Source organism: Dreissena polymorpha, chromosome 1 (assembly GCF_020536995.1).
Source record: "Dreissena polymorpha isolate Duluth1 chromosome 1, UMN_Dpol_1.0, whole genome shotgun sequence".
In the NCBI taxonomy this organism is placed as follows: Eukaryota; Metazoa; Mollusca; class Bivalvia; order Myida; family Dreissenidae; genus Dreissena; species Dreissena polymorpha.
Genome location: NC_068355.1, coordinates 119,249,107 through 119,262,243, shown reverse-complemented (window position 1 = coordinate 119,262,243; position 13,137 = coordinate 119,249,107). Strand labels below are relative to the sequence as shown.

Sequence of the window (13,137 nt, the reverse complement as noted above, 5' to 3'; positions counted from 1 at the left end):
ATCGCATCTTGACTGTTTAAGTATTTAATTATAATTTAATCAGACAAATATAAATGACACATTGAAAAGATATAATTATTCCCTGAAACTGATCGACGTACGAATGCCAGTCCAAATTTACTAACCGTTCAAGTTCAACACTTCAACAACGTACTAGTTGAAATAAATAATGTTGATTTGAAATGAATAATTCTAACATAAATGGTCGTGTCATTTAATACTAAATGACCGAGAATAGATGTTTTATTTCTTTTGCTAGTATCCTGACATGGCCATTTTGTTGAAACCCGATGTGTTCCCTGCACACGATTTTTTATTTATGGTAAATAGATCTCATTTATGTTGACATTCACTTCAAAGTTTGAATGATCTCATTTCTGTTGTTTTTTAATAAATATTTTTTAATAATTAGTCTTGATTTTATATAAATATGACGCAATTGAATTTTTCTAAACTCTCCACGAGCGAGGTGACTTAATATTATTAATGAGAAATAGCATGTCAAATTTTTACTCTTGATGTATTTGAAATGGAGAAAACATTCCAACACAACAATATATATGTAGCATTCAAGTTTATTGCAACATCTAAAAATATAAATTACCACAGACACAACAACAGAACAACTTGTAACCTGACGACAAGTTTTAGAAAAATGGACGGAATAAGTAAATGAGCTTTACTAGCACAATGTTGCAATACAACTTGTCATGGAGTTAAATTAAGTACCTTTAACAAAATGACTGTTAAAACATCTTTTACAGACCAATACTAACACACAAAAAACACTACATGGTCCCAACATTTAAAAATACCGTAAAAAGTTGTGTATAAGGCGCACTTTTTTACCCCAAAATTTCATTTTAAAAACTTGATGCGCGTTATGCACAACTTCAGCCATGCCAAGACATTTTTTCGCTGTCAGTTACCCAGTAGCGGTAATTCGCATCATTCTGTTTTCGGGTGTTTTAACTGTAACTATGTTAATAATAGTGTTATATTGACGATCTGAATAAGATGAACAAACATTATAAAGTTAACATATATATTTTCTATCTTTTTCAGGTACGTACAGAGCATTGAAATCAAATAAATTTGAAGAAGAGAATGAAAAACGAGGAAGCCATTTTTATTTAAATGTTATTGTTTACTTTTCCCACAATATTATACCCTACTGTACTAGGGTTACACAATTTATTTGGGGGCACTTGTCGATTTACAATAGTATGTCGGCAAGGTATTTCCCGATATATTTAAGATTATTTTTCTTGCTTTTCAAATGTGTTAATAAAATTGATGCTGTGTTTGTTTACACGTTTTCATACGTCTTGTCAAGATTGAGGACGTGATTATTGAGCAATTTGCGTCACCTGTCAAGTTTTGTGTAGCTGGGCTATTATCAAAACATGCGAACCGGCAAACGGCTTCACACCTCCATTGTTTGTTTATCGCCGGTAATGTCGTGATGGTGTTGAGAAGTTTGAGTCGTTAAAGTCTCCTGTCAATTTTAGACACTCGAAAAGAACGCATGATATCGGCATTGTAAATAAAACGCGCGGTTGTGAATTAGTCATGCATGAATAACCAGGTGACAATACCAATCAATAATGTCAGTTTCTTAGTTATAACTAATCCATCCGTTATGTGTACTCCACGATAAAATCGTGGACAGTTACTTCGGAGACATATGATGAAAACCTTGATGGTATCCTCGTGGAAAGTGTGCATTTCATGCATAATTCATTTAAATCCAAACATTTATTTTTACGCATAATATGATTTAAAAAAAACACCAACTAGTTGTATCGTTATCGTTTTAAAAATAATTTATAATTGAAGCAATAAAAGAATAAGTAAGATCGGCAATGTAAATATAAAGATTTTCAGTTAGCCTGCGGTACGGAATTTTTCCCCCGATTTTTTTGCTTCAAAAACTTTTTTTCCCGATTTTTTAGCTTTAAAAAGTAGATGCGCGTTATACATAAATGCGCGTTATACACAACGTTTTACGGTAAAGGTGTTGACATTTAACATTTTTATACTAACAGTATAGCACACAATGGGAAAAGTATTATTACAGCATATTTGTAAAAATAATACATTCACATTTTTCAAAAAAATCATTGTAGTTGCTATGTTAATTTGAAACAATACGTGATCAGTGCTTCAGCTAGGTTCTAATTTGTGAAAAGGGCACATTCGTAGACATTGTCATATAAAACTTGGGGCATATCATGTTTTCACGTCGAGTCTGCACAGTCTTATCAGGGACACAGGCTAATATGGGACGAGATATTTTGCGCACGCTTTGCCCCATCTTTCCAGCGCGAGGATTTTTTAAATTAATTACAAACATATATGGCACAGGCTAATCTGGGATGACACCTTACGCACGTACACTAAACCCAGCTGGAGCAATACATGACAAATGGCATGCCAAGTTGTTTCCAATTACCGTAGGTTTCCACGTATAGCGCGCTCCCGTGTATAGCGCGCAGGCTGTTTTTTAAATGCAAAAATGGAGAATTTTTTTTTAAAGACAATTAAACCACCAAATCAGACCGAAAATGGCCGCCATTTTACTATTGCACAATCCAATAATCTGGGGCATTGGAAAGCTTAATTAAGCATTCAAAATAGGAAGCGTCATTATGACTAGGAGCATGGGTTGCATAGTACTATACTTTTCTGACAATTTTGTAAGTTTATAGCAAAAGATTAACAGTCCACGTGCATTTCGTGAAAAACGTGAGAAAATAAGAATTAGTGTACATCGTGTGATTTTTCCTCGGGGAAAGCATGGGCATTACCGGTAAATTTGAATGTCGCATGGGAGACAGAGATACAGTTGTTGAGGTACACCACTGTTGAACGTTCAATATTATACACACAAAATGCAATTGCATATCTTCACGTTCTCAAGTGTCAATAAGTGTCTCAAATGTCAATTAGCGTCTTAACAAGTCGTGGCACATATTACTCAATAACATCTGCCAATTACGAAGTGCAAAATGACCCCCTTTCACACCTACCGTTACCCGCAAAAAAGACCTCATTCACACCTACCTTTGCCTGCTCTCCGGACTGTCGACAACAATCCCTATCGGAATTCATCAATAAAGAAGTGTAAAAACACAAACAAAGAAATGTCCGCAAGTTTATTCAAACAAATTTATTTTCGACCAAAACTTCTTCTACCGCATTCATATCTACCAGTAGCGACTTCTTGTTGTTTCGACAATGGCCCCTCAGTCTGTACGATTATACTATACTTAAATTAAACTGCGCATGTTTTTCACGTTTTCCTTTGATTCAAATACGCCGCTGTTAGTTATCATAGTTTGTAAGTAAAACGATCAAATTAAATTATTATCACCTTTTCATTTCAATCGAAAATCTGCAGAAAGTTGTAACATCGACGACATAGAACTAATTATTTAATTATCACAGTTTATCGATAGTCAGCTTGGAAATAATTAATTTATTGTCACGCTTATTTTCATTTTTAATCTTATAATACGACATTTGCGACCGGCCGCTATTTTGTTTGCAGATGACAATTTTAACTGTGTATTCATAGCTCCACCCATTTTTACGTTTCATTCAGCAACGTCATTTCATGTGTAAGCGAGCTCAGTTTTGATTGGCTAGCTACCATGTGCACTTCAATAACAATAAGGTCAAGCGATGTCTCGATACAGGTGCAGACCGGTTTTCGTTCACTGTTCAAATTGCGAATACTTTCATTGAAACAAAGAGAAAAATATAGAAAACCAGTTTCGGGTTAAAATGGCGGCTGTTTTCAATGAAATTTTACGAGATTTTAGCATTTTCGAAAATCGGATTTTTCGTGAGCCAAATTCTCAATATTTTCGCAAATGGCTCAAGTGGCGACCGACAGAGCGAGCCCTGATTATAGGGTGGTAGCTTTCTGGAAAAAACATGGCGGCCATTTTTATTATTTACGATTACACAACATATTTTTTACCAATTAAGCAGCCAGGATAGCGTTGTATCAATGTATAGCGCGCACCAGCTTTTTAATTAGAATTTTGGAGGTAAAAAACTGCGCGCTATACGTGGAAACCTACGGTACTGTAATTAATTAAACCTAGAGCGGTGCAACTGCACTGCTTCATTCTTTAAAATTTTCTTCGCAAATGATGCTAATGGTGGTGGAGAGAACAGAATGGAAGAAGATGCCTGCTTAGCAATCCGGGTGCTCTTGAACTGTTGTTTTAATTGCAGCAATTCAACCATGAGCTCTGTGACATAATCTGAAAAAAGCATCAACAATTTATTTTTTACTACTTGGTTAAACTATGCACATTGAACAAATAAATAAAAATACACATATTATGCATAAAAAACAACAACAACAGTCAACTTGGTCAGTTTCACTGTTAGGTTTTTGTATATTATATATTAGAATGCCAATTTTCTATTTTGCTTAGAAGGACCATTACCATAATTGCAGGCCTCTTTAACAGGTTTCACGACATGGTGTCCCGCCTTGTACTTTGGATACGAAATCCTGTAGCGCTTTTCGCCGTTCTTCGTCTCTGCATGTTTCCTGTGTGCATTAGAAATGGAATGCAGGGCTGCCAGATGCAATCTGGATTACAAAATAGCCTTTTATCACAAATTATTTCAACAATTACTATTTCATATAACAACAAGGCTTGTCACCATAGGATGACATATGCCCCCTTTATCCAAATTTGTCTAAACCTAAACGCAAAGTGTTTTTCCACATTTTTCGATACCTAAACGCAAAGTGTGACGGAATTTCAGGCAGACAGACAGACGGACAGTGCGATCACTATATGCCCACCTTCACGGGCATAAAAAGGAACTAAAATCATTTTCACAACTAATGCATATTTATTATGGACATATGCTCATGGGCACTTGATGGTTTATGACCTGCAAATGACAATGTTTATTAGTCAACTAGGATATTAATTTTACTCGAATTAAAGATCATATTTTTGGTTGTTAGAATTTCCGCAACCAATGCCGAATGTAAAAAAACCCAAACCGCATCATAATCAAATGTTGTTCTCATTAAACTTGCACAAATATTTATCAATCGTGTAGGTAATAAACTAATTTTTGCCTTAAAGTTGTAGTTTTATAAATTATTACCACTGGACTATGAAAGACAAAAACAACATGCCTGCGCTAGCTCTTCTGTAGATATAATATTAATCGATCACAATTCATACCTCTGTTTCATTGCTGCGTATGAAAAGCAGACAAATTTTGGCGCAAATTGGCAGACCAACTTGTGTTGAGCCTCCAGCATCGAGGTCTTTTCAGCTGGTGACAGCATGCGAATGTCAGAGAGAAGGCGCTTGCTTCCGATGACCAACAGTAATTCCTTGTGCGCCTTCGAGCCTAAAGACAAGTAATAGTCCAACTTTCATGGCAACACATGTCATTGAACAAAATTTCATAATCATTTCATTTACATTAATCGGATGTTAAATATATAATCCGATAAATGTAAATGAAACAAGGGCTGTTTGTAAAACATGCATGCCCCCCATATGGGCTGTCCGTTGTAGTGGCAGCCATTGTGTGAATACATTTTTTGTCACTGTGACCTTGACCTTTGACCTAGTGACCTGAAAATCAATAGGGGTCATCTGCAAGTCACGATCAATGTACCTATGAAGTGTCATGATCCTAGGCAAAAGCGTTCTTGAGTTATCATCCGAAAATCATTTAACTATTTCGGGTCACCGTGACCTTGACCTTTGACCTTGTGACCTCAAAAACAATAGGGGTCATCTGCGAGCTCTGATCAATCTACCTATGAAGTTTCATGATCCTAGGCATATGCGTTCTTGAGTTATCATCCGAAAACCATTTTACTATTTCGAGCAATTTTCCATGACTATTTCATTAAAAATGATTGTTGTTTTTTTTCATTTTAACTGTATTTTAAAACTGTGTCCATGCGCAGCATTATAGCTCATTTCATGAGCATTTGTTTTTTAATTAATAAAAAAATCAAGTTTTGAAGAAAAATCTATTTAAATGATGCCAGTATTTATGCAAGTATCTGTTTTAATTATAATTTGTCAAACTAAATAAATACAATATATATATAAAAATATCCCAAATAAAATAATACAGTGTTTAAATTAAAAGAAAGCATAAAGACAAGAGACAAGAATAAAATTGTAGATTGTTGTTCTAAATTAAAATGTTATTTATATTTTTTGCTGTTGTTCTAAATTAAAATGTTATTTATATTTTTTGCAATTTATTTCCTATCTATTTATTAATACTGTTCTATCTACTAGTGCAGTATGTTGTATATTCAGTTGTTATGATTACTGCAGTCTGATAATCTGCTTGTTTTATTACTGTCTGTGCCAAATATGATTGATAACAGTAGATCACTGATAACAATACTTGACTTTACAGAAACAAAGAGGACCATCTATTTTATGACACCAGCTTGATATATGGCAGCTGTAAGGTGGTAATACACCACATTCTGCCAACTTGGTGCCTTGTGGGCATGGTGATTTGCAAAAATTCAGCTAGTTTAGTGACCAACTTATTTTGTACAGTAACCACCTAATTGAAGCAACTTTATAAATAAAATATAAAAATGATAACCCGAAAAAAGCTTATTTAATTTACACATATTATAATGCTGTCATTTATTTTCTACAAGATTTGTAACACAAAATTGTAAAATAAAGTTAACTTTGTATTCATAGTAAAACTACATGTTTTTCTTTTTTCCACTTCAGAAATTAATCAAACAACACACCTTTAGTACATTGAATGCCATCAGCTACTAAGTACTAGAATCAGTTGCTGTTCAATTTATGAAAACACAAAAAAATCAAGATGCATTTTATGATTCACACTACATGAAGAATAATTGGTATATAAATAATAAAACACCTGTCGGCTACTAATTCAAATTTCTTTTTTATTCTTTTAACAGTTAAATGGCACACTATTTCTAACTTATCATCTCTTTTTCTAAACCAGCATTAATACATTATTGGAAGTCTGAATGGATTTACTAAAAAGCCCTTGCGTTTTCACATTTTAAACAATAAAAAGATAAGCAACACATTATTAATTGAATTATTGGTAGAAAATATGGCTTGTCAGCAACTGCTTTACATTAGAACTTGAGCTAAATTAACCGTGGTGGAAAACAGTAAGAGGTCACGGTGGTGTAGTGGATGCGGTGTCCGCCTAGCCATCGGGAGTTCCTGGGTTCGCTCCCTACTCAGAGAGCTTTCTCATTATCTCCTCCATAGACACCAAGTACTGGTTCTTCCCAGGAAATGGACTCAACAGTGTCCACTGCTTGAAATGCTAATTGTGTCGACTAGCAGTATATATAGATAGATACATTTTTGTATTAAGATCGAAATGTGTCGATTTCAAACTGATGCCTGTCAAAACACTTACAATAAATAATTATCCCCACGCTTTTTGAAAAAAAGGTGGGGATATTGTGGTTATCTCCGCCGTCCGTCCGTCTGTCTGTCCGTCCGTCCTGGCCACTATCTCCTCCTACACTAAAAGCACTAGAACCTTGAAACTTACACACATGGTAGCTATGAACATATGTGCGACCCTGCACTATTTGGAATTTTGATCTGACCCCTGGGTCAAAAGTTATAGCGGTTGGGGTGGGGCCGCGTCAGAAATTATCACTCATTTTTTTAGGTTATTTTACATTTACTTCTTTATTTCTACACCGATTCACTTCAAATTGATACTGGACCTCTCTTATGACAATACGGTCAATCTCAACCATGCATGGCCCCATTCCCAACCCTGGGGCGCCCAGCCCACATAGGCCACACCCACCAAAAATTTCCATTTACTATAATTTTTTCATTTCTACACGGATTCACTTCAAATTGATACTGAACTTTTGTTATGACATTAGGGTCAATCTCAACTATGCATGGCCCCAATCCCAACCCTGGGGCGCCCGCCCACATAGGCCACACCCACCAAAAAATTCCATTTACTATAACTTTTTCATTTCTACACGGATTCACTTCAAATTGATACTGAACTTCTCTTATGACATTAGGGTCAATCTCAACTATGCATGGCCCCATAACCAACCCTGGGGCCCCGCCCACATAGACCACACCCACCCAAAATTGCCTTTACTATAATTTCTTCATTTCTACACCGATTCACTTCAAATTGATATTGAACTTCTCTTATGACAATACAGTCAATCTCAACTATGCATGGCCCCATTACCAACCCTGGGGCGCCCCGCCCACATAGACCACACCCACCCAAAATTGCCTTTTACTATAATTTCTTCATTTCTACACCGATTCACTTCAAATTGATACTGAACCTCTCTTATGACAATACGGTCAATCTCAACTATGCATGGCCCCATTACCAACCCTGGGGCTCCGCCCACATAGACCACACCCGCCCAAAATTGCCTTTTACTATAATTTCTTCATTTCTACACCGATTCACTTCAAATTGATACTGAACTTCTCTTATGACAATACGGTCAATCTCAACTATGCATGGCACAATTACCAACCCTGGGGCGCCCTGCCCACATATGTCACACCCACCCAAAATTGCCTTTTACTATAACTTCTTCATTTCTACACCAATTCACTTCTAATTGATGATGAACTTCTCTTATGACAATACGGTCAATCTCAGCTATGCATGGCCCCATTACCAACCCTGGGGCACACCTAGGTCAAACATTCGGCGTGGGGATACGCGTCGGCCTCTGCCGCGCCATTTCTAGTTAGATCTTGCCGTACTGCCAAAGTCAGTTTGGTTACTAGCTGCCAACTATTGTAACTACATACAATGATTTTTAATTCAAAAGTATTTTTTACATTGTCAGCAGTGCCTTCCCCAGGAATTTGTTCAGGCGCCCCGGGGGTGGGTTCGGGAGGGGTGTCCCCTCCCGACGTTGATTTTTTTTTAATTAAACGTGTCAGTTCACGTTCTGTGGTGCGTTATAACTAAAAAAAAACAGCGTCAAAAGACATCATTTGGTGCGCTATAACTATTCAAAAAAATCCCCCAGTCATTTAAAAATATATTTTTTTTATATTGTTTTATTGTTTTAAAACTTTTCGCACAGATAGTAAAATCCCGACTCGAACGATTCCCCAATACATCCGTTTCAACCCGACTCTATTACTGTATACTTACTATTTTTCAAGTTTCTCTTTATTACCCGATAATCCCGTTTATTCCGTTTTTATCAATCTCTTTCTGGTAAATATTTACGATAAAAGCTTTCAGTTATTTCTTTAACACAAACCTTGCCATTTTTTAAGTGACTATTTATAGATTTGATGAAATATTGCCTCTGAATATGCGTCAATCCCCTGACCTGTTGTGTGCTTGCTAAAACGCTCAATACACGCCATTTGTATGCATTAGACGCGACGTTGTACATGCTGCATAATTTTCGCGCTCTTTTTAATTGAGAAAAAGATTCGACACAAAATAAATTTGCACTGCTAATTTGAAGCAAAAATATTTAACGTTGCGGTAACATTTACATTCGGAAGTGTGTTTCGGATTAAAAACGCTTTAACATCGACTTACGGTAATGGGTTTCGGATTAAAAATTTAATTATTCCCATTTGAGATTTCAACAAATATTTACCGTTGCGTTATAAATTCAACGATAATTTGTTTACACACTTTACGAGTCGAATAAATGTTTTGACGGAATTATGCATGAAATTCACGTTGTCCACGAGGATCATGGCCGGTAGCCATAATCAGTCTTCTAACTATCGATTATCGGACGAAACATTTACAAGTGTGCGTAATTAATTCAACGAAAATTTGTTAAAGCGCATTACGTGTCGAATAAATGTCAGAAAAACGAGGTGAATCAGTTCTATAAATGGACATGTTGAAATATACATGTACTGGAATTAAATTAATTGTTATCACATAATTGTAACTGGGAGTCATTTGCACAACTTACTCGCTATAATAATTAATTGTTTACCACTTGCAATTAATTTCTCGTATTAATTATGAGTCAAAGGTAACACTTGTTTACAGTAAAAAGGTGTGATGATGATGCCCGAAACCGTCTTTAATGTTCTGTACTGTACTAATTACCGGTTTTGTATTACTCAAATGGTACAACTTCTTGCTAATCAAGCTGCGATAAACTCTCACTTCATGCCCGACGTCAATAAAAAATAATGGTCGATAGTTAACCCCGCCCTCATAAGCATTCGCGTAACCGATTGGACCATGAACTTCACAGTTTGACGACTGGAAAGTTACCAGATACATCCTTGTCAGCATTTAAATGACCGCTGTAATGTGGCTAGAATAATCGATATGTGCGTCATGCTATTCTCTTATCAGTGGATTATCCATTACCCCATGTGGTGTTTATGGCGATTACTTGTGAAAGTAGGTACCGAGTGCTCTTTAAAACAGGGAATATTGATACACTGATTGGGAAACCTTGATTTTTTTGGACAATCTCCACTTTCTTTTACTGAAGAATACACTGATCGGAAAATTTCAAGCGCCCCGGGGACTCTGATTTCAAAATTCAAGCGCCCCGGCAAGGGGCGCTTAAATGGCCTGGGGAAGACCCTGGTCAGTGTTTGAGCTTTTTGAAATAACATACAACTTGTGGTATTAAGATGCATATCTGATCATTGACCTTATTAATTTAGTTCTTACCGTTTTGCGATTTCTCTTGGCAAAAGCACCATAGGTGTCACGTTTCCGTTTGGGGGCTCCTAACTCGTCGGGCTTTAGAGCTTTCGGCTGTAATGCCTTGAAGTTGTCCGTGTCAGGGAACAAAGTTGGCACTGCATCAGGATGCAGCGACAGTCTCATCCCAAAGCCCGCACTCGCCATCACACTCGGGGGGTGGACAAAGCACTTATCCTCAAAATGTTTTATGCAGAGTTTTGCATATTTGCTTGGCGTAAAGTCCACCACCTTTCGGTCGATAATCCTTCGTTAATTTACGGCTAGAATCCATTACCGCTTAATACTTTCGTCCTTTGGGAAGCCGAAGAATCCTTTCTTCTCCGTTTGCTTTTCAGGACGAGCATTGCAGCCAAACGCTGCACATTGCACCATCTTATAAATCAGTAAATCCTCAATGTCATGTAAAAGTTTGACTCGTAATCAACACAAAAGAGATTATAAATTAAATTAAGTATATGCAAGTGAATGATCAACACAGTCTTGTAATCCTTAAAGTTTTGAGGGAAATTTGCATGCTTCAGTGCATACTGTACATAACATGGGAATATTCGTCATGCGCAGTGGTGCACACATACGTCATCGGGGTAAAATAGCGGCGGAAATTGCCGAACGCGTTACGGAAATTCCCGATCATCAAAATCATCGTTTTTTTAGCTCTAACTTTTTTTTTTTTTTTTTTTTTTTTACTTTGTTGTTATAATATGGTATTACTTTATAAAATATGAACAGTTAGTCAGATTTCTTCTGTTGACCTTTAAAATTTCAAGCACTTTGGAGCCAAATTCAACCACTTTTTAAGCATTTTTCATAATATAAGCATTTTAAGCATTACAGAGTTTTCAAGTTCTTTACAAGGTAAACTTTCCTTTGCAAGCACTTTTAAAGATCTGTGGGAAACCTGATATTTTATTTTTTAAATTACTTTTTGATAGTTGTTTTGTATTTAAATTAATTAAAAAGTTGCTTTAGTAATGAAAACTTGCCTCAGATGGTGGTGGTGGCAGCTAAGCTGGCCTAATTAAATTACTACTTTTATTAAATTCGTATAGAGCTTAAACAACATTAATTGGTCAAGATTTTTACAAAAGAATGATAATCTCGATAAAAATGTTATTTTTAACCCCTTTTTTTTTCAAGCAATTAGTCTTGGATATTCGTTTACAAAACCTAACGATATTAAACTCCATAATCCATTTGTACTTACTTTTCCTCAGCTTTTCAGCAAGACTTGAACTAGATGGCATGTATGATTTTGGCATCACAGTTGCGGCACTCCCACTAACTTCAGATTTAAAAGAGTTTCCAGTTGGACTAGGCGAGGCAATGTCTCTGTAGGATAGGGCACTCTCAACACTGGCAGAGTTTGTGTCGCTTTGGTTATCACAGGTATCTTGTAGCTGAAGGTTTAAATTATGCCGAATACTAACGGATTCTTCAGATGGGTTGGTTTTACATTTTTCTCGAGCTCTGGGATCACAATTGCTTAAAGACTTCGGAGTATCACATGAGTCTGGATTGCTGACACCTGAACTGTGTCCGTTGCCCTGACTAGTTTCAGTTGAACAAGTTTGGTCAGAAATGGACTCGTTGTTATCACATTTATTGATTTGTGGAAGATTTTGATTTGTGTTTGAAAAGCATGCATTGTTTGTTAACTCGTCTTCTTGTGTTTCATCACTGGTGTAGGACACTGGACTGGTGATATCTCTACCCACTGAGCACGTCAATGATGACATTGAACTGGCCTTCTTCTCCTGGACTAACATGCTTCGGCTTACGCTCTCCAGTGAATGTGTTCTGATCCGTGTCCAAGTGGACGCTTGAAAGCTCTCCGCATCCAACCAGAATCTGATCAGTGCAGAAGCTTTGCGAGCCTCCAGGTACTGGATAAGATATGGCACTGCTTCATGGTCACGGACAATGTCTTCTAGTAAGGGAGATAATCGAGAGTACTTCTTGTATTCACTTTGTGCGTTTCGACTTACTCCTGAATTGAAAAACAAATCTATAAATTACTATAATATTGATAAACAATATTGAGTTGTATGTGTTAATCATTATGATACAGTTTTTTACTGTACATTTATTTTGTTCATTACAAACAACACTCATATAGTCCCTTATTTATTTTAATATTTCCTTAAGGTTCACTAACTCAAATAGTTGTTACTGTTATACATATCTTTTTAATATTTACTTATTGCTGGTCTTAATTCAATTGGCCCTTAATACCAAAAATTGCAAGAAAATAAAGTGTCTGGATTGTTTCAGGCGATTTAGAAGCGACAATTGTATAACTGATATACATGTACATAAATGTAGATAAAGAGAGATCTGTATAACTGATAAACATAAATGTAGATAAAAAGAGATCTGTAT

General features: G+C 36.2%; 2 protein-coding genes across 4 annotated transcripts in view; both read right to left on the bottom strand.

Annotated features, from left to right (window-relative positions):
- LOC127847022 (A-kinase anchor protein 10, mitochondrial-like) overlaps positions 1-13,137 on the bottom strand; it is a 60,916-nt gene that overhangs the window by 27,011 nt on the left and 20,768 nt on the right. The window contains exon 4 of one of the 2 annotated variants that reach the window (XM_052378536.1): positions 11,963-12,745. In XM_052378536.1, coding sequence (XP_052234496.1) covers positions 11,963-12,745 — 783 coding nt within the window. The remainder of the gene's footprint in view (positions 1-11,962; positions 12,746-13,137) is intronic. The other variant, XM_052378545.1, reaches the window with a different exon arrangement.
- Positions 2,034-11,909, bottom strand: LOC127847137 (uncharacterized). Of its 2 annotated transcripts, XR_008033837.1 has the most exons (4): positions 10,723-11,909; positions 5,229-5,400; positions 4,467-4,615; positions 2,034-4,277 (listed from the first exon to the last, which is right to left on the bottom strand). XR_008033837.1 is itself a non-coding variant. In XM_052378796.1 (3 exons), exons 1-3 carry the CDS (start codon positions 5,333-5,335, stop codon positions 4,102-4,104), a joined length of 432 nt encoding a protein of 143 aa, XP_052234756.1. In that variant the 5' UTR covers positions 5,336-5,901; the 3' UTR covers positions 2,034-4,101. The 2 variants fall into 2 exon arrangements, 1 of the variants encoding a protein (XP_052234756.1); XM_052378796.1 differs by lacking the exon at positions 10,723-11,909 and having other exon boundaries at positions 5,229-5,901.